Source organism: Paramisgurnus dabryanus, chromosome 22 (genome assembly GCF_030506205.2).
Source record: "Paramisgurnus dabryanus chromosome 22, PD_genome_1.1, whole genome shotgun sequence".
Lineage (NCBI taxonomy): Eukaryota > Metazoa > Chordata > Actinopteri > Cypriniformes > Cobitidae > Paramisgurnus > Paramisgurnus dabryanus.
The window spans coordinates 16,310,672-16,333,471 of NC_133358.1; the positions used below are offsets into that span (position 1 = coordinate 16,310,672).

A 22,800-nucleotide genomic window follows, 5' to 3' on the forward strand; every position below is an offset into this window, starting at 1 on the left:
ACATATAATTTACCTTACTCCTACACATGTAAACAAAAACACCTATGCGTTAGGTTTTGCAAGAAAATCGCGCCATGTCCGCGGTGGTTTGCTCCTATCATCAGTTCTCTTTAGTGTTTGCCAATGTTGGAGGTGTAACTGGGGTCTGGCCCTGGACGAAGGTAAAGAAATATAACGAATTGCCTTGTCGTTTGAAATAGCGATGAATTCAGTATTACAGTTGAAAGTGCGATGTGTCGTTTGGTTGTTTAGTCGTATTACAGTCCGCGTGCATCGTTCAGATATAAAGGTTTATTTAGTCGTTCAGCCATGATGTCTGCACAGCTGAGTTCAGAGCCGGTGGCCTGCTTGCTAAAAGAGAAAGGCTGTGTTTTAAAATCTTAAGTGCTACCTACCTAGACAGCGTTTTTGAGCATCATAAACTCGTTCAATTATTCGTTAAGATTTTTTAACACAGCTCTAGACTAATCCACGTAACTGCTGAAGAGCCGTAGCACACCACAACACTGTATTGTGTTGAGTTTATTCATTGGTGCCATCATCAACAGAAACAATAACGTTAGTCAGCTGAGAAGAGATTGTGAGCTCATTTGAGTGCTCTTGCACAAATAAAGCTTTTTTCTCAATACATGTACTTGTACAGGATGGATAGTAGTTGTCAAATGTCTATTGGATTGATGCTGACTTCTAGTCGAGACCATCGTGTGTCAAACTTTTAACACAAAAATGAGTTCGATATTTTATTATAGATAGTATAGATGTTGTGTGTTTGATGCTGTTATAGGTGTTTAGGGCATTGTGTCAGGCTTTCCCATGCCTGGAAAATGTCATAGAAATGTAATGCATCCTAACAAGATGTACATGTGTTTCGTAGTTATACTTGGGTCTGAAATATTTAATCTTTAATCTTTAAATAAGTAAGCATAATCTTCCAGTAAGCAATGCATGAGCAACATGAAAGGTCATGGACATTAATAAGTCATGAGTTGGAGTAAGTCTGCTGTTTATTTTTGTTTCAGATTAAAGTCAAATACTTTGATGCATAAAATACAAAACAAGAAGCAACAGAAAGGTTAATATGTAATGTAGTGATCGACCGATACTATAACCGATACCAAATATTTGGATGGATATGTGCCCGATAACCGATATGCTGAACCGATTTTTTTTTTTTACTGTTATACTTTTGATTTTGACACAATTACGACAAACTCCTTTAATAAAAACAATCACTCCCTTTTTGCATACAAAGTAATAAATAGGGGTCCGAAAGCGTGAAGAATAATATTAATTTAATGAATAAACAAAACAGCTTATATATCAATGCATTTAAATGCATGGTATTTTATGTCAGAATAATGAATATTTTATTGTTATAGCTTACGAAATTGCTGTTGACAAAGCGCTGTTTATCTCATGCATTAACTGTATCAAACTGCTATAGCTTGTGGGGGTAATAAATAATTAATTTCCACAGACATTTACTTAGATGTTTTAGCAAAATAAGGTTTATCTAGTAAATGTTAATATAACTTAAATTTGTTAAAAGTTAGCTACATGCGCTGGCTGTGCTTCAGAGAGAGGTTGAATCGCAATGAGACTAATGCATGTGTGCTACTTTTTTTTTCCAGCAGTCCTATTATTTGATATCAATATAGATATAAGCAACTGATATGACAGGGTGCAAATATTTTAATATATTGTCTGGCTGAGTTAAAAATGAGACACGGTCTTGAAAAGTAGTTTGCTTTCTATGCCCAGCAGCTCATCCTGTTTGGTTTCATATCCTTGACCATGTCTGCCATATAACGTCCTAGAAAAATTGGTCTACTGCAGTCTGCCAAATTGTGTGTTGGTTTTTTTAGTAAAAGAAATGATGAATGGTTTCATGTTCAGTTTGTTAAATGTTATGACTGTTGTTTTTAACAGTGATAGAGCATGGCTCAAGTGAAAGTGCAGACATCAGCCCCCTTGTCTGGGCCTGGCCTGTCCCCTGTGGCTCCCTCTGTGGCCATGCCCAGCCCAGGAGCTCTGGGTCTGCAGCAGCCCACCATCAATGGCACAGTGCCAGCCACATCGCCCACCTGCCCCAGCCCTGTCTCTGGCTTTGTGGACTCCACTGTACCAGCCAGCCCACCAGGTACAAGTTTCTGTCTACTTGCTGTTGCTGATCCAAACGTACATTACTGTGCAATAGTCTTAGGCCACAATCACCAGCTTTGTTGTTTTAGCAAAGTTTTAATGTCCATCCATATTAATTTTTCACTCTTTTTTTAAGCTACAAACAGAAATTATAGGAAATATGTACACAAAATTACTAAACAGAACTAAATGTCTTCTTCAGGCATCAGTCAGTATTTAGTGTTGACCTCTCTTGGCACGAAACACATCTTGAGCTTTTTTGAGGAGACTGAAGTCATTTGATTAGAATTATAAATTAGGATTTAATTTCATTTAGGTTTAAGAGATCCTGCAGCTGCCTGCTATTGCTCAAGTGGAAGGGGAGTTTACCCTAAATACTTGACACTTCAGCTTATACTTTTATACTGTGTTTAAAACTAAATACACATTTACTGTATTTTCTTGTTGTATTCTAATAAAGAGACTGAGAAATAATTATATATGAACACTATAACATTGCAAAAACAACACATCTAATGGTAACATGGTGGCCTAAGACTTTTGCACAGTACTGTAGGTCCAACCAGGAAGGATGTAACTTTTTCTTTATGGTTATACTGACAAATAATAATAGTTACGATGCATGTCCTGTGTCCACAAAAGCCAGTATGGTGTGTTTTCCGTTAATGTCGACGGATAACACCGTGGTGCGGTTTCCCAGACAAGGCTTATCCTAGTCCCAGATTAAATGAATGTTTCTGCAGTCTTAATTTAAAAAACCTCTTGTATTGGCATCTTAACATATATTAGTGCCATTTATTTGGTCTCAAGATGCACACCAGTATTGTTTTTGTAAGGTATGTTTGTAAAAACGACTTAAATGTCGTAATATAACTAAGGTCTAGTCCTGGATTAATCTAAACCCTGTCTGGGAAACTGCTCCTGTATGTTTTAGTTTAATTTAATATCAGCTTATGAACCTCATGCTTAGATGCAAAACCCACTAAACCCCTTAAAAATGAGATAATGATATTAACCGAATGCTCTCAACACATTTTATCTGGTTATCAAACTTGAATACTTTAGCTTTAGGCCATTCAGAAATACTGGTTTGTTGGCAGATACCATTAGGAGTCTGATAAAAAAATGAAAATTTATAAGAAAACATGTCGGATGAACTTAGAGGGTTTTGCATCTGAACTTTTATATGTAAAGCTCCGGCATAATTTAATTGCAGATTTTTTATTAAGTGTGGCATTACTATCCAAATAATTTCTGGAACCACTGTACGTTTTGTCACACACTTGTTTGTTTTTTCTCATTTGTTTAAGCTGAGTGCAATTAAATGGTGTCTTTTTTGACAGGCCCTCCTCAAGAAAACATGGCAAACCCTAAAGAGAAAACTCCCATGTGTCTGGTGAATGAGTTAGCCCGTTTCAACAGGATTCAACCTCAGTACAAACTGCTGAATGAGAAAGGGCCTGCACATGCTAAGGTATAATGGCTATGGTGTCTGTTGATGATATTGAATTGACATTGCCAAAAGTAGTGTGACATTAAATATTTTTTCTTTAAAAAGTCCTTAACGGGATGCTACAGGCAAATATCAAAATTACCCATGATGTACTCACCCTCAAGCAATTTGATATACACATGTCATCATCTTTTAGACTAACACAATTGAAGTTACTTTAGTAAATGTCCTTGCACTTTCAAGCTTTATATTGGTAGAAAACAGAGATCAGGAAGCAACTTCTGTCTTTAAACCCCCCAAAAAGTGCATTTATCCTTCACAGAGGTAATTTACATGGCTAAATTGGTAAATAAGGTCTTCTACAGGTAATTGATGCGATTTTTGTAAGAAAAATATCCATATTTCAAACATTATAAACTGTATTAACTAGCTTCCTGTAATGACGCCATCTTGGAGTCACGCGATTCACGCAAAAGTTTTAGCGTAGTGTGCGTTGATTGCACGTCTTCAGAAAAGATACACAGATCTTTGTAATTGTAGAGAGAGAAATCTAAATTTGCAGGTTGCACATAAGCAACGGGTTGTAAAAATGCTTGGACTTCATAAAAATGGTCTCAAATTGCACCCACATTATGACAAAAGTGAATAATAGAAAGATCGGTTAAAGATTGGCAAATTTAACAAGTAGTGATCGAATCATTTAATGCTGTGATCAACAGATACCGAGCATCCCTAGTTATTATAGTTTATAAATTTTAAATATGTATATTTTTCTTACAATATTGCACCGATTAACTGCAAAAGAGCCATGTGGATTACTTCTATGAAGGATGAATGCCCTTTTTTTGCCCTTTAAAGTCAGAAGTTGTTCCCTGATCACTGTTTTCTCCCATTATAAGCTTGGTAAAGCAAGGACTTTTACTAAAATAACTCAAAATGTGATCTTCTGAAAGACGATGGACATATGTATCTCAGATTGCTTGAGGGTAAGTGCATCATGGGGTAATTTTGATATTTGGCTGGAGTATTGCTTTAATCTTAAATATAAGATCAAAATACATGCATTCAAAACGTAAAGAAATCCTAAGTAATAATGATTAATTATTTTTATCACTTTAATTGCATGCTTTACCTGTAATGAGTGACACAGTATGTGCTAACCAACTAAAGTCATGTTTGGTGATTTACTGTTTAAAATCATCCTACATACGGTAAAGAATAGTCTGTGAAATATAACCTTGATATTGACTGAGATGAAAGAGGTCATTTCAAAGATTATGGCCCAATCCCATTTCTCTGTCTTACCCCTTCCCCTTCCCCTACCACTTCGTCTTACCCCTAGCCCTTGTCCCTCGAAACCAAGTGTTAAGCGCTAGGGGTGAAAACATACCCCTCTGAAATGAGACACCACTTGGTTACGGTTATGTCATCATACATCGTCGTTAGCTGGCTGCAACGTCACCAGACGCGACAAGTGTGTAAAGCACGTACCGATGTCTCCAAAGCAAGTAGTGTTATGCACTGATATCAAACGAAATTCGCTGCTAATGGAATTTAATTAAAACTGTAGACAAGCATGGAGTCCATTCATGGCTAGTTAGAGAAATACAGGAATGTTGTGCAAATCAGCAACGTAACGTTAGCGTAGCAAACTAGCGAAATTTAAAAACATTTAAATTAAGAACATAATTCAAATATATATGTACAGGACTGTGTAGAGCACAAAATAAGACGTTAGTAATTTTTAAATCAATTATGAAGCCGAAAATACTACATTAATGAGACTCTCTGGACGATCTGGCCGCCATTGTTGCCGGTTGCACAGTGTATTCTGGGTACCCCTTGGTTTCAAGTAAGCTCACGAAAATTCTTGGTTTTAAGGGTTATCTACCACTTACCCTTAGCCCTACACCTTGATCAAAACGAGAATTGGGATAGCCCTTACTCTCACGTGAACGTGCAAAACTAAGGGGTAGGGGTAAGGGGAAGGGGTAAGACAGAGAAATGGGATTGGCCCTATGTGACCTTATCTCGGATTTCACAGACAGGGTCACATATTTACTCTGACCTTGTCACATGTTCAGCATGAATTACAAATTGTCTTTTGCTGTATTGTCTATATGCAGCTCTTTTCAGTACAGCTGTGTTTGGGGAACCAGGTTTGGGAGGCAGAGGGCAGCAGCATTAAAAAGGCCCAGCACTCCACAGCAACCAAGGCCCTAAATGAGAGCACCCTTCCCCGGCCTCCACCCCGCTCACCTAAAGCAGATATCAGTAGCAACCCAGGTATCATCATCTCGTGATATCATTAACAACAACCCTCAGGATACAATATGCCACAGGGCTTCGCCTTTAAAAATTGTTTTGTCTATTTTGTAAAGACATAAGAAATATATGTCATGGTATATTGTGATTATAGATACAATGTGTGGTGTGGGGTGACAGCAAATCTTAAGCCATGACAGTATTAACAATATATAATATGTTTTCATTACTGCTTTATTGCTTTTATATAACAGTTGTCACATAATAGAAATATTAAATATTAAAATGTTATTTTTAGACAATAAATTCCATTCTTCCATAATTTATAAGGCAGTGTCCCTAATTTTAAATACACTGTAAAAAATACTTTGCTGCCTTAAAATTTTTTGTTGAATCAACTCGGATTTACAAGTCATTTCAACTTACTATTATTTATCTTGACTAGAGAGGAGTTGTTATAACTACAGGTGAGTTGTTATAACTTATAAAATTAAGTTGACTTTTCTCAACTATATTTTATAAGTTGTGACAACTCATCTCTGTTTACATGACTTGTAAATCTGAGTTGATTTAACAAAAAATTTTAAGGCAGCAAAGTTTTTTTACAGTGTACTAATAAAAATATAAATGTTTTACATGGTAAATATTGATTTAGGTCGTGGACAGATCAGTTTTAGTTCAACATTTTTTTGTTCTTTACAATTTTTGCAGTCATTTCTTTACTTTGTTGGCTACATTTTCTTTGATTCTGTGCCTTAGATTAACTCTTGATTTACACTCAATTGTTTTTAATAGGAGTTGTGCATCAAGAGTTTTCATTCCTTTTATCTTATAGAAGCCTTTTTACCTCTTTTGTGTGTTTAGTCAAACACTTACATACCTACATTGCATACCAGACTGTCATGCATTGTTCTACTTGGTTATAAAAACATTGTGTCACTGTTGAGGTATAATTTATCCCCATCTTATGACCATTGGCAATTACTGACTTGAACTACTATCCAAAAATGATAAGGTAGTCCTTAGTAAAGTGGTGATGATCAAATGCAATGCTGTTTTTCAGGCAGTATCACTCCTACCGTGGAGTTGAATGGCTTAGCCATGAAGCGAGGAGAGCCGGCCATCTATAGACCCCTGGACCCCAAACCAATTCCCAACTACAGAGCCAATTATAACTTCAGAGGAATGTTCAACCAAAGGTGAGTCCTTTAAAAAAATAAATGACATCTCTGAAGTATGTTAGTATACAAATGATTAGTTGGGACTCATTGTGTGTTTTAAATGCGTTTTAAAGCCTCCACTAGATGGCAGTAAAGATGCAATGCATTTTATAACCAGCAATAAGGTTTACACAGGAATTTTTCACAGGAATACATTTGGCAGACGCTTTTATCCAAAGCAACCTACAGTGCTATACTAGGTATACATTTTTTATCAGTATGTGTGCTCTCTGGATTCGAACCCAAGACCATTACAATATGTCTTTCTCTCTGTAATTGAAAACGTCAGTTTACAAAACTTTTATTTTATTAAAACCTTAAGGTTATCCTGACTATCAGGACTTGTGATTATAATGTATTAAGACACAAGTCCTCATGGTCCGGGTTAACTTTTACATTTACATAATTTTTTTATTAAGAACTCCATCTGACGACATTTATTTTTGCCCGATGAATTCACAGATATAATTGAGAAGCAACAAAGCACCCTTTTGAAACACATTTTATGACAGATATATGTCTTGGATGTGTGAAAATAATGTCAATCATCTCCCTTCTTTTGGAAATCTTATGTGTAATTTAGTAGTGTCAGACTGTACCTGTATGGTAGAAATTCTCCTTGTTACCGCTGGGGGGCAGTATTGCTCCATTTGTATTACTCTGCCCCTTTCATTGCAGGTATAAATGAATTGACTGTAAATTTAAAGCTTAGTTCAGACTATTTTATATAATTGTAGTAGTCATGATCAGTAGTTTTTAGGCCGTTCTGTGTAAAAAAGTTTCTTAAGATATTTAAAATAATCTTATTAGACCATTTAGTTATTAGTTTAATCATTTGTAACAGTCAGTATAGTATTCTTTTGTACATGGTTAGGGCCTGTGTGATCATTTATATCTGCAAAAAAGCATTTAATTCATGTGTCTGCAAAAAAAAAAAAAAACGTTATGTGCCGCTCATTTATTAACTCATGAAATAAACGCAATTCATACTAAATACTAAATTAAAAAGTAAAAACAAGCAGTTTTGATATTTTAACTAACTATGCTACATTGAAAAGAACACATTACACTTTAATCCTGTTGTTATTTAAGGCTTTTATTTAGACTTGCTTTTGATTAGATCTTGAGAATAAATGTGAGGTGAGAACCCAAAGTCTTCTAATGAAAGGATCCGTAACCTTGTATCAGAAAGCATTAAAAGACAGTGATTTTATAGGAAAAGTGTATATTTTTCTCCCCTGCCCAGCTAGTATTTCTATGATATAGTTTTCGAAATAATAAGACAACAAGGAGCCAAAGTAAATCAGATCCTCTGTACGATTACATCATTTTGGTACAGCGCCTGCATGGCCAGAGACCACCGTGGGGGACTGCTCTGGATATTGAGGAGTGTTGTAAAATTTTACCCCGGGAGTCTCCAGCGCTCTCCACAGTCGACACAAATCCTCTTGTAGGTGTTACATCTTATGCATACTTAAACAAAGATTCACTTAATCACAGATTCACAGCTCGAATTGATGCTTTTATTTGGAATATTGACATTATGTCTGTATTCTTTCATTATGGTGCTGAAAAATGACTGCAATTGTAGGATTATGGGATTGAAAGCCTTGTCGTATATATATCTAAATGTCTGCTTAATCAAAAGGGTATTGATTCACAAAAATGTAGTTTGATTTATGCAACGTACTTAAAGGGGCTCATTTGGCAAATAATCAATTTTTTGGGTGTTTTTAGATGTTAGCAATATACTGTAACCTTCATAAGTCATTTACTAGTGAAAAAAGATTTATGATAATTAATCTGCAACATTAAGATGCGTTGTGAAATTTGGCCTGCCACGTCTTGTTAATATAATAAGTGGAAAGCTCTTCTTCCTAAATGACAAACTTAAATCTTTGGGTAGCCTAAAGAACCCCAACATTAGAAATGAGCATCTGAAGTGTATTTTCAAACATTTTACACAAGTTATCTGATCATATAAACAGTAAAAGTACATAATAACGTATTGCATATGTGGGACGATATAAATCACATTATCACCCTAATGCAGCTGCACATAAAGTCAGCTCACCCGATTTTGAATTCTCGATCCTATTCTCTTTTAGTCCACCAAGACAACGGTGCAGATTTACAAAAGCAGAATCAAATCCTGTGCTCTTTAAGATTCAAAATTGTATCATCACAAAATGACCCCAGATTTTTAAACCCAGACCTTATCCTGTCACTCCTATGCCGAGGCACAATCAGGTGGCATTGCACTATTACATTATTTATTGATGGCTATATGCTACAGTTACAGATCAGGGTTGTACTACTAACAGTGTTCACCTGCCTCGGGAAGCACCTGCATTCCTTTAGAGCTGAAATTTGTTTGGATCATTTCCGGGACGATTTCACCTCCTCTCATTTGGGCATAACAGTACCTTGCTGGGGCCAGTGTGCTCTGTATCAATAATGAAGATAATTGCTCCCTAGTGATATTTCCTGGTCTGATATTGTAGTGTGGCCACCGTACGCTAATAGGAAAGGGAGCGAGAGCCTGCATGGTGGAGGTGGAGGTGGAAGTGCGTCACCGTTCAGCCCAAATCAGCACCTCGGCTTGTTTTGATTGCAGTAAAGATACCGTAAGCACTAAAGAGCAGAGATTAGGAGGCAAAAGCTCTCCTTCATAAACCTGTTTCTTACTCTTGAGGAGTTATTGAATGTTTGGAAAATGAAAACGTTCCCATAATTTACACACCCTCATGCCATCCCAGGTGTATACGACTGCCTTTCTTGTGATGAACACAGTCAAATTTATATAAAATAACATCCTGGTGTTCCAGGCTTGCCATTGAATGGTGGTCAACATGGCAAAGGTCCAAAATCGCATCGATCCATCATTCAAGTAATCCAAATGACTCCATTGTGTTAATTATGTTTTATTTATACAAAGGAAGAGCCAGGATATTATTTAATTTAGTTCAAATTGTGTTCAGCATGAGGGTAAGTAAATTGTGAGAATTTTCATTTTCCGGTGAATTATTACTTTACAAATGAGATCGGCCATCTGTGAACGTTGAATAATGTGAGAAAAGACAGTTTTTCCGAAATTGAAAATGTAGTCATCATTTCCTCATGTCGTTACAAATCTTTTTGAGTTTCTTTGAGATGTTAGTTGTTAGAAAAATACTGGCTGACAACATCAGAACCCATTTACATGTGTTTAATGGAAAAAGCAGTGCCAATTTAACTCTTTCACCGCCAGCGTTTTTAAAAAAAGTTGCCAGCCATCGCCAGCGTTTTTTATGATTTTCACCAAAGTTTAATGCCTTCCAGAAAATGTTCTTCTTTAAATATATAAACATACAATATACCAAATGAAAGAACAGACCCTCTGCTTTCAAACAAAAAAAACCGTTTCATCCTACCTTTAGTGGTTCTTTTGCAATCAGCTTTTGAATATGGGTAGGTTTTTGCAAAAACACCATATTTTGAGCAAAAAGCAGAGATAATTCCATTTTTATGACGGACTTTTCATAGAGATCCCATTCAGAGCGATCTTTAAAACAGACACGGACATGCAGCAGCTTGCCATAGGGCAATACTTCCGGTTTTAAAAAGTTGCGGAAGGGCGCCACCTGGTGGATAATAGCGGTATTGCGGAAAGACGGAAAATCTCGTCATTGGCGGGGAAGCGTTTTCTCTTAATTGACGAGATATCTCGTCAATGGCGGGGAAAGAGTTAAAGTTTCAGTTTATGCATTTATCATTAACCATGATTTTTATTTCTGCGTCGGACCTGTGCCATAGCCTTTACGGCGTAGGCTACGTCATTGTGCGCACTGATGTGCAATAACACATGCAGATCACTCGTAGGCGGGCATGATACAATATCAATGCAAAAGCTGAAAGGCAGCAGCTTGTTGTGTATGTTGTTGGTGAAGCATCAGCAGTGATGGAGGCAAATAGAAATCTACTATTGCTTTAGCTTGCATTGTTAAATATCAATGCCTCAACTTGCATCCATCGCAAGTGCACATGAAGAAGTGAGATTTTTAGCAGGCCAATCACAGCGCTTGTGGTCTGCATAGAATTGACACATTGGTGCATCTTTGGAGAGGTGTGCGTCTATGTGTGGGCTACACCGTAGATTCGATGCAGAAGTATATAGGTACTTGGGTAACTTCTCAGTATGCATTGTTCTTATAAATCGAACCCATAATCTTTGCACTGCTAATGCTTTGCTCTACCACACTGTAAAAAAGGAAAAAAATTTATATTTTGTCTACTGTATATTCTGAATGAAAGGGACATCAAATGATGATTTATGTTACTGAGATTGTAAGGAAATGAAGGTGGAGACAGGAGTCCACTGGAATCCAAATTCGGATAGCGCTCTTACCACACTTACTACAAAGAAATGCATTGTTTAGTCATTGCACTCCTCCTGTTTTTATTATTCCAGCATTTCTCAACAAAATGTTTCTTTGTTCGGTGGACGTAATTTATCTTTCCTGTAACATCCAAGTCATATTTTAAGAATGATGGCCTTCACTGTCTGACATTCCAAAGATGATTTCTGGGTGACCATGCAGCCTTGAGTTATTTTGAGACTGACATTGAGATAGTCATGCATAAATGCACTGTATTTCCAACATCCTTTAAAAACCTTACTTAAAGCTGTCACTGGGACAGTACCCTTTTAAAAATACCCTTTGTGCTTGCAACATCAAGGTGATGGGTGTTACTTCTGGTGAACGCATCAAACAAATGCATAACTTAAATGCAGTTGCATTAGGAAATCAAAAAAGCCTTCAAAATGCATAAATGTAATGCATATCTTATAAGGACTACTAAACAGCACTTAGGATTATTTATTAAGCATTCCAACAATATGATGTCTGTGTCCAGACATATATCCAGGGACAAAAAGGCTGCCAGAATCCACAGTTCATAAAGGATGTTAATAAAAACTCTGTTATTCCGGGTACCGCACTTCCTATCAAAAGCAGCAGCCAGGATAATCATTTATTTACCCAATATCACTATCAAATGCATTAGGTCATATAACACAGAAATGAGCCTGGCTCTGCTTCTGTTTAATGAGTTCAGGAAAATAATTGAGTAAATGCAACAAATTGCTGTTAACTCGTAAAGCAAGTGTTTTATATGCTGCCCTCTGGTAAAATACAGGCATATTTTTATTTTTATTTTGTGTGCATTTAATGACCACTGCTGTTGCTATGAATGGGGGAAATCCATAGACTGTAAAAAAAAGATGGATGACGCGATGTCGGTTTCTTCCATTGTAATGAATTAAAGCCAAGAATGTCCGACCATGGACGCTGCCATGTTACGTAAAAATGTCAGTTTGGAGCCAGGGCATGTGCAGAAGGAATCGTCCATGGAGCCAGAGGTGCGCTATCAAACTTGCGCCCAAACGCTTCCGCCCCCGACACGCCCCCGATACACATATATATATATACATATATATACATACATATATACACATATATATACATATATACACATATATATACATATATACATATATACATATATTCACATATAGACATATATACATATATATATATATACATATTTATTATACACAGTTTACACACATATGTGATGTAAACAAAAACTTTTATTTTGCTAACGATTAATCGCGATTAATTGTTTAGCATCCCTAGTTTAAGGGAAACCCGGGGAGATCGCAACAGTCAATATGGAAACTCTAGTGAAGTAACTGTACGTTCAAACACCACTGATGAGAGCGTAAAAAAACGATGTGGCTGCTGTGCCAACGTCGCTATAGAAAAAGAGTAGTGGACACTCTGATGCTTGAATGCATCCTATGGAATCCTTGATCCACCTTCTGATTGGTTGCTGCCGAACCACATCATAGCACTTTACCATAAAGTTAACCTGATTTCAACTCTCCTTGACGCTCACACCGTCCAAGACGCATGCCGTCTTGACCTCCGGCCACTCTGACGCTCTCGATGGTGTGAACAAACAGTAAGGTCGCCTTCCAGTAAAAGAGCCAATTGTCTTTCTTAAAATACTTTGGAGTTATTTTCCATTTTATTATCCATCAGGCTTAAATGAGGAAATAGCACAATTGACCTCCCCAACAAAACGTGGAGTTATGCACTACGGTTCATTCAGATTACTAAATATGAACGATAGTAATAAGTAAGAACAACTAATAACCTCTCATCTCACAATACCTTGCTACTTGAAGTGGCAACGTCTCATTTTCTGTCTTAGCGTGTTTGCAGTCAATTAAAAATAACTTTTTTTGGTGCTACCCAGCTGCAGTGTTGCTCCACGTAATGGATCTCCGAGGTCAAATGAGGTCTTTTTGTGTAAGCTGGAGCTGTGTCAGGCTAGCTCATTGTTCTGGAGGACTCACGGTCAGCCCAGCTGTTGTGGGCCAGCCTCATACTTGTGGTTTGTTAGTGTGAATCACTGCAAAGATCACATGCATATCAAAAGATTGAACCAGCAACTCCTCACCGCGGAGTGGTTTCTTATCTCATTTGGTCAGAGCAAATAACTTCCTCTAAAGCTCAAGGTGAAGGATGGGAACGCGTGTTTTGGAAGACTCAAATCGATTCTGCAACGCCCCTCCCTGTTATTACTGTTGCCAATGTGTCCTCCCTCCACATGGAGGAGGAAAATGCTCTTGAAAATGTTTTTTTTTGTGATGGTGGCATTGTTGTGTTTCGATGAGTCATTAATGCTTTTGTGACCAGAAGTCAGAGGACATCTGCTGAGTCATAAAGATCTGTTGTATCTGTACCTTGCCTGGGACCAGGTGCTCAGAGTGCCACACAGGTGCGTTTCACACGGGTCTGTATGGTTTGATGTTTGGTGGTTACTGTCCTGCATGTACAGTAAAGCACAATAACTTTCTTTATAGCTCTTTCTCATGTCCCAACCGGATTACATTTGCACATTATGCATTTGCCAGACGCACTTATATAAAACAAACATAGAAAACTTTTTGAACGTTTCCTGGGATTCGATGACCTTGGCGCTGCTAGCACAGGCTCCGTCAACTTTTTATCTAATTATGATGTAAAGCAGACTCAGTTTGTAGTGTTATGGTCAAACATACTTTAAAAATCATTTACTACCATACTTATTAAAGCAATCTTCTATTGCCTTATAAACTAATATTGTTAATATGGACGAAGGCAGCTGTGCTGGGCTTCAGTCCAGACAAAAACCTCACTGCCAAAGTTGTTTCATTAGCAGGATATGGGCTGACTTCTGTGCACCTATTTGAACAGTTTAATGAACGAGTTTTATCAAGCATGGACGCCGGTCCGTTTGCTGTAATGAGTAACTGTGGTTCACACCAGCTGCGTCTGAGTCGTCAAATTCGCGTGTACCGCGTCTAGTTTGCCGCTTGAACATTTTGAGTTTACTCGCTTCATTCGCGCATGAAATTCAATTCATCGAGACATTCAGGTGGAAATTCCCATCTACCGGAGGGGCTTCTGTGACTCTGTTTGCTTCCTGTAATCAATTCACTACTAGAGCAAGCTCCTGATTGGTTAACGTGGCGCGTTTTCCGCCAAAGTACATTTTTTTCAACTCCCGTGTTTCCTGCGGCAATGATTAATTCGCGCAAACTAGACACGCGAACAAGGCGGAATCGCGTCTACCGTGTCTAGTTTGCCGCTTGAACATTTTTAATTTACCCGCTTCATTTGTGCGTAAAATTCTAGTCATTAGGACATTCACGGGGAAATTCGCATCATGGGAGGGACTTCTGCAACTCCACTCGCTTCCTGTAATCATGTCACTACTAGAGAAAGCTCCTTATTGGTTAACGCAGCATGTTTTTACACCAAAGTTCAAATTTTTCAACTCGCGCGTTTCCCGCAGCAATGCTTAATTTGCGCAAATAGATGCGCGAACAAGGCGGAATCGCGTATTTCGTGTCTAGTTTGCCACTTGAACATTTTGAGTTTACATCCCTTCATTCGCACATAAAACTCTAGTCATCAAGACATTTACGGGGAAATTCACATCATGGGAGGGGCTTCTGCGACTCCGCTCGCTTCCTGTAATCACGTCACTACAAGAGCAAGCTCCTAATTGGTTAACGCAGCACGTTTTTTCGCCAAAGTGCAAATTTTTCAACTAATGCCATAGTTTCCTGCGGCAATGCTTAATTCGCACAAACTAGACTCGCGAACAAGGCAGAACCGCGCTAAATGCCTCATTCATGCCAGGAGACCTCCAGAACCGCGTCAACGCGTCTTCACATTGACTTAACATTGAAATAACTCACGCATGACGCCTCTACCGCGACTGGTGTGAATGCAGCATAAGACTCAGAGTCCGGTGTCATCTCAAGATGAACCAAAAGAGCCTTATTAAGTCAGGGTGTCATTTTGAATAAGTCGTAAAGAATCTGGGAGGTTCTGAATTTGTCTGGGCTCTTCATTTTTCAAGTGATAAAACAGGGGAAACCCACTGATTAAAAAGCAAAGAGCTTAGTAATCTTTTCTTTGCAAGTGAAACCATAACACACATTGCTAAAGAATTTGAGTTGAGCTGACCTTTAATTAAAATGACAAAACACTGATGGTCTGTGTCGTCCGAGGTCCAAAGGCGGATGCAGGCGGTTGGCTGTGAAGGGGCTTTTTTAGGGGGTGTCTGGCTTGCGTGCTGCCCTGGCTTTACCCGGTTTTGTTACGGACCGTCAACCTTTGCTATAGCCCAATTCATTTCTAACCGTGAATCCGTTCAGATGCCAGTTACAGTTAAAACCACTTGCAGATTACTACTTTGATTCCAGCCAAGTGTTCCTGTAATACAGCAATCCATGCAGTGATTCAGTTGAAAGCAAGCCCAGCGCATGGTTCCCTTTCCTGTTCTGCTATATGTCACGAAACCGAATGTTTTCTGAAGACATCCCATTACTTCACAGGGGGTTTGCATCGCATGCCTGTTGCTTTTTCATATCCCCTCCTGTGAGGAGTCAATCGCAGGAGGTCTTTACCCCCTGATGTCAAACCTTTTGGGGTTCAGCAGGGCACTGTGTGGTATCATTTTGTCACTACATATTTTCTCCTCACACACATTTGTGGTGAAGTACTGGTAATGTGATAGTATTTGACACATTGGGGGGTTTGGGGCGTAAATAGGGAAAACGAAAAAAGGAAGAATCCATGTTTTTCCTTCTCCCTCGGTGGGAAATCGGTCTGTGCTTTGCAGAGGAGGCTGGGCTTCAGGCCAGGATAATATTTGCTGCAATGACAGTTGTGAACAAATTACATAATATTCCTGAAGCTCAATTGGTAGAGGACTAAGTAATGTTCATCAAGGCAAAGGGAACACACATACTGATAAAATGCATTGCTTAAATGCAAGTTGCATCAATCCATGTTCACATCCGCTTTGGATATCGTGCCGTGATAACAACATACAGTCGTAAATCATCTTTCATCAAACCCATATCTCACTGACAACTTCTGTATCTGTAGAAAACAATTGCCAATACTTCCTCGCCTGCCAGTGGTGAAACACAATCTGACATTTAGGTTAAGAAACTCCTCTCAAGATTTGGGTGTGAGCCTCCTCTCAGGGGAGTTTAGGTGGATTTGACTTGAATAGCAACAGGAAGGGAGTCTTGTCTTTTTTTTTTAAAGATACAGGCACAATAGTGTGTTAAGTGTCAAAACTACAAATCATTCTGTTTTTAGAATAAAACTCACGGGAGATCGTAACAGTCACAAATCAATGCTTTTTAGTTGGCTGTGTTCCACAATAGAGCATATGATAACTATTTGTATTGCAACCAACGGCTTAGTCCACTGCTCACCCCTTGCTTTTGAAACACATAGAGAAGCTGCCACCAGACAAACATGCCATCGTCGGAGATAACTTAGTAAAAAAATTATCCTTTAAGGGCTTCTGTAGAAAAATGGCAGCACAAAATGGCAACTTCCATGTAAGGGGACCCTCTTTGTATGTAGATAAAAAGGTCTTGTTCTAAAGTAATAAACACATAACTGTTCATTATGAAAGGTCTTTATACACCCCTGATTATATAGTTTTGTATATTATTTTGCATTTCTGTCAAGAGATCCTTCTAAAAATTACACACTGCACCTTTAAGGAGCTGAACCATAACTTTTGTTGTGATGATGCGCACGTCCTCACTACGACACGCCCATTACGGCATTCTTTCGGCTTCTTGTTTACACAGAGGGTTTTCCGTATATCTGACTAGGTCCCATTTCCGGCAACGATCCCAGAAGATTAACGGGACGAGTTTGTGTTCACACAGACCCTTGTCTGGCAATTTTACGGGTATTTTCTGGGACCAAAGGTCTGTGTGAATGGGGTTAGAGTTTTCATTTCTTGCGGGCACCGAGATTATGCAAACTATTGCCTTCATACATAGACTGTAACAGGTGGGAGATTCAAAAATATTTTGACTCGAATGCGATTCAGAGTCGACCCCTACTTAAGAAGCCAAACACTTTTTTTTTTTGTTTCACTACTTTGCTTTCAATATTGGATCTGTCTGGCACATTAATAGCCTCAATTTTTATATTTATTTATTACATATTTTTTATTTAAGCTTGGCTTCTTTTATGTATGTTAACATTTTAAACAATGATAAAACATATCAACAGGTGCAATAAAATATAATCAACAATTAAAACCAAAACGTTTTGACAAGAACATATCAGCCCTCGGTTTTTTTCATTGTGGTAGCCCTTGCTTACAAAAAGGTTGGAGACATGACTCAGGGTTTCCCGCAGAAAATGTGTTAGTTAAGGTGGTAGGGTTGGGCGGGTGGTTGTGTCCGGGGGAGTGGCAATCAAAGGGGTGGGGTGTACGCTTCATAAAGAAAAATTAAAATATTTTTATTTAAAACACTCAAATAAAACGTAATTTTGAAGAAACAATGACAGAAAATGAACACATTCTAGATTATTAATGAATTAAATGTCTTTACCTATAACGGGAATAGCTGCGTAATGAAGTGAAACTGAAGGGTTAATAAACACAAACTAAAGCAGATGTTTTATCAACTGGCTATCCTCCATACATGACGGACCATGCTTTATCTCATTTCGGCCATGTGGCGCGCGTGCACGCTCGCGATGTAAAGCGAGTCTAGCTATTCTCCGAGATGTTTTATCAACCGGCTAGTTATCCTCCAGACAGTGGCGGTCCGGACCACATCTTTCTCATTTCGGCTGTGTGGCGTGCGTTCCCGCTCGCGGTGTGAAGGGTGTCCACGCTATTCTCCGAGATGCACTTGACGGTCTTTTGTGCAGCAATATTTTTTTTTTTTTTTGATGACCTAGGTAAGGCGGTAGGGTTTCCTAGGCTAGGTGGGCCGCCCAAACTGCAAAGTGCTGCGGGAAACCCTATGACTGAAATGTAAATAACTTTTTTTACAAATGTACTTGTCTGAAGGACAACCACATAGCTATGCTTAATCTCAAGCCTTGAGTTTTATGAATGCTTTTTGGGTAACATTATGAATCTATTTACATTCATGCATTCGGCAGATGCTTTTATTCAAACCAACTTACAGTGAATTAATATATACATTTTTATCTGTGTGTGTGTGTTCTCTGGGAATTAAACCCACAACCTTTGCAGTGTTGTACCAATTCAGCCACTTGAACAATGCATTAAAAACTTGAATAATAAATAAAACCTAGAAATAGAAAAAAGGAATAGAAAACAGTGCCATTGTTTAAATATCTATACACAAAGGCGGTGTCAGGTTGCTTTGGGCTGATATTTCTCATGTGTCCTCCTTTAGAAAGTAATACCCCGATGACTCCTTAAATCTTAAGTCATTTAACGTCACAGCGATGTCTTATGATAGCATCTCAATCAACACGAAGCTGCTCCATTGAAACTACAGCTTCAAAGTCTCTTTTGATAGTCGGTCATTGTGAGTTATCATTTGATTGAGTCATTGCCTGTCTCCTTTCATTCTCCGTTTCATTCTCTCATCTTTTTTTATTTCGCTCACATACATTCACACGCACAAATAAAAGACAACGCTAATGTTTGCCTTTCAGTGGGTTTCTCGCACTAGGTGTTCCTACTTTGGCTAGCGTTCCTTTCTAATGCATACCAGACAGGCCTGGCTGGTGTGTGTGCTGATAGATTATTGGGTCTAATGTGGCTTGAGTGCGTCAGGAACCACTTTCCCACGTTGCACAAAGGGCCTCCTACGAGCCACTTTCCCTGCACCTGTAACCAGAAAATCGACCGCCCCAACATCCTGGCTGGGTCCCTTGTTGCACTTGGCATTTCCTCCAAGTGCCTGGGACCACGCTTGACATGCAAGGGCAGGCCCCGCCCCCTCCCTCTGAGGGGCTGTGGTGGTCAGTAGAGCGAAGAACCCCATGGAATTCTGGGATAGAAGTGCTGAATCACTGTTGGAGCAGACGGGATGAGCGCAGGATGCCAGGCTGCGAACACACATGTGCTCAACATTTTCAACTCCTTAGAAAAGGAGACCACCAATAATCCTCACACCCAGTTAGATGAATCATGGATATGTTATAGGAAACGCTTACTAAGGGAAGCTTCGCAAGGATGGCAACCACATATAGAAACGCCCTGGCAACTACCTCCAACATCATCATCATTTTAGAGAACTGTTTCTGAACAATTATAAATGATATAAATGGATTGCTTGAAGTCTGTGAACTATGTAGTACTGAATTGTGAAGTTTTCCACATTTCTGTATTCAGGATTATTTGGGCGGGGCTTAAACGGAAGCTTGATGATGCACAGGAGCCACCAAGCATGGCCCCGCCCCTTACACAATTCCGAGCATCTATTCAAGTTGTAGCTGTATTTTAAATCTTTTTTGTGAGTGGGCATGTTTTAAATGCTAACAGCAGACATGCCCCCAACGATTGAGAGAATCCTGCCTGTTTTTTCAAGATTTTGATCATTTATTTTATTTAATCATTCAAACTTGCTGGGTGGTTAATATCACATTTTTTTGTGATGTCACAATCTGAAAACAGACTTTGATTGCACTTTTTTGATTTATATAGTTGTGCTAGTTTATTTACTCAGTCATTGTGGTATTATTGTGATATAATTTCATTGGGCAGGCATATTGTTCTGTGTTTTATTAGCATGCATGTAATGCTATCCGTTATACTTTACCGTCAGTTTTGGCATGTACTTTGATTTCAACATCTCCCAGATGGTTTCACTTGCTATCAAATCTAATATCACAAGGCCTACAATGAGATGGAAGTTCTCTATTAGCTGAAATAAAATAACTGGAACATTTACGAAAAATGCACATTGCGTAGACCAAATAAACCTTAATTGAGTATCCCTTACAACATTGCACATGTCTGTTTTAGGTTATGGGTAAGCGAATGTTTTGATGGACCTTTCCTATTTCATGCTTAAACTTGATTATCACTAAACATTTATGGCACTCTTACAACGGCCAATGGCAAAGTATTATTCCCCCTACCAAGTCGTATTATAAACTTTTATTCATCAGTGGTACATGTTTTATGCGCTTAAGATGTTGTTATAAACGGCCAAATAAATTTTGACCCAGTTAGATGTATTTTTAATTCCCAAAATGCAAAAAATTAGGGCTGAAACACTGAGAGCATGATGATTTTGGAAAGCTACAACTACTTTTTAGCACAGTTCGGACCCTAGACGCTGCAGAGGAGTGTGAATGGGTTCTCCCCGGTGAGAGGGGAACGTGAAGGGGGAGAGCTGACGCTAGGTCAGTCGGTACCGTTCCTCATAAAGGCCTTAAAGTGCAAACAGACCCCTAAATCTGCCCACTGAACAGCGGCCTGACAGCCCTGCATGGGTGAGCCAAAGTTAAGATAAAGAAAGCTGGATATATGTGAAGCCGCTTTTGTTCGGAGCTGCTTCGCTTGGAGCCAATGGGAGTCATTATTTCACCAACTCATTGTTATGTCATTGACCCCATGGAAGAAGGGCCCTTTAATTTCACCATTTATTACTCCACCAATATTGTTCGGGTTCCGCCTCAGAAATAAATCTGTCTTTTCTCTAGTTGTTTTAAAGCTTTGTCCACCACTCCCATCAGCCTTTGTGTCCTCAGACACTTACTTCATGGGAGCTCCGTGGCAGAGAAGCACTCACACTAGCGAAGGGTGTAAATAATGGACGTTAGGGCTGCGTGCACAGGGCAGGACTCGACGGTAATGACTGTCATAACTCGCCCTGTTGTGCTGCATTGATGCTTTTATGTGAACCTGGCGTTCGGTGAGCGGACAACAGTCTAACTAATATGTCTATTAGAGCAGCTGACGAACATCACAGATTGACGTGAACGCACTTCGCGCCACTTGGCATGTTTTGTATTGTATCATAAAAGCTGATGTGTGGTTCATGCAGTTGTTTGTGTGTAAATACATAAACTGTATATGCTTTGCATTTGTGCATTAAAACACTTTTCATTAAATACAGTTACTTTTTTAATTTTAATTAATAAAAAATATAACTTATATAGAATTATTATAATTAATAATAAAATAAGGAAAATATTTTTGTTAATATTTTGATCAATCTTAAAGGATTAGTCAATTTTGTTAAAAAAATATCCAGATAATTTACTCACCACCATGTCATCCAAAATGTTGATGTCTTTCTTTGTTCAGTCGAGAAGAAATTATGTTTTTTTTAAGGAAAACATTCCAGTATTTTTCTCATTTTAATGGACCCCAACACTTAACAGTTTTAATGCAGTTTAAAATTGCAGTTTTAAAGGACTCTAAACGATCCCAAACAAGGCATAAGGGTCTTATCTTGCGAAACGATTGTCATTTTTGACAAGAAAAATTAAAATATGCACTTTCAAACCACAACTTCTCGTCTATCTACGGTTCTGTGACACGCCAGCGCAACTTCACGTAATACGTCATCACGTCAAGAGGTCACGGATGACGTAATACGCCCCAGTGTTCACAAGTGTGGAGAAAGAGGACCGTTCCGACGTTGTTGTATGTCGAATGATACTAATTCATGTCTTTGTGTCAGTTTATTGTTTTAAATGGTCTGCAAATATGCGTTTCATATAAGTAACATGTGACCTTTCCACGTCATTACGCAATTGCGTGAGGTCACGCTGACGCGTCACAGGACCGGAGATAGAGAAGTTGTTATTTTTTTATTTTCTTGTCAAAAATGACAATCGTTTCGCTAGATAAGACCCTTAAGCCTCGTTTGGGATCGTTCAGAGTCCTTTGAAACTCTGTTGAAACTGCAATTTTAAACTGCATTAAAACTGTTACCTGTTGGTGTCCATTAAAGTCCATTTAAATCCTGGAATGTTTTTCTCAAAAAACATAATTTCTTCTCGACTGAACAAATAAAGACATGTGATATTAACCACACAGCCAAGTTTGAATGATTAAAAATACCTCAAAAATAAATAAGTATTTAAAATCTTAGAAAAACAGGCAGAATTCTCAGCTTTCAAAAGCTGGGGGCGTGTCCAATGTCTGAGGTGAAACCACGCCCACTTGCAGGAAAGCTGGTGTAACTTTTAACTTGAAAATAAATAAAAATATTTTTGAATCGTTAAATGAAAATGTTGCCAGAACAAGTAAATATCTGAACTACTGGCCCTTCAGAAAAATATTTGTTATTCAAACTGTAATTATGTTGCCTTAAGTCACGTTTTCTTCCTCATTTCTCCCAATTAGCAT

The 22,800-nt window shown here is 38.4% G+C and overlaps 1 protein-coding gene across 2 annotated transcripts in view; it reads left to right on the forward strand.

Moving 5' to 3' along the window:
- Window positions 1-15: 15 nt before the first annotated feature.
- stau2 (staufen double-stranded RNA binding protein 2) overlaps window positions 16-22,800 on the forward strand; it is a 114,831-nt gene continuing 92,046 nt past the window's right edge. For both annotated transcript variants that reach the window (XM_065294944.1, XM_065294945.1), the window contains exons 1-5: window positions 16-161; window positions 1,930-2,140; window positions 3,486-3,616; window positions 5,722-5,881; window positions 6,924-7,059. In XM_065294944.1, the coding sequence (XP_065151016.1) occupies window positions 1,939-2,140; window positions 3,486-3,616; window positions 5,722-5,881; window positions 6,924-7,059 (629 nt within the window). In that variant the 5' untranslated portion in view covers window positions 16-161; window positions 1,930-1,938. The remainder of the gene's footprint in view (window positions 162-1,929; window positions 2,141-3,485; window positions 3,617-5,721; window positions 5,882-6,923; window positions 7,060-22,800) is intronic.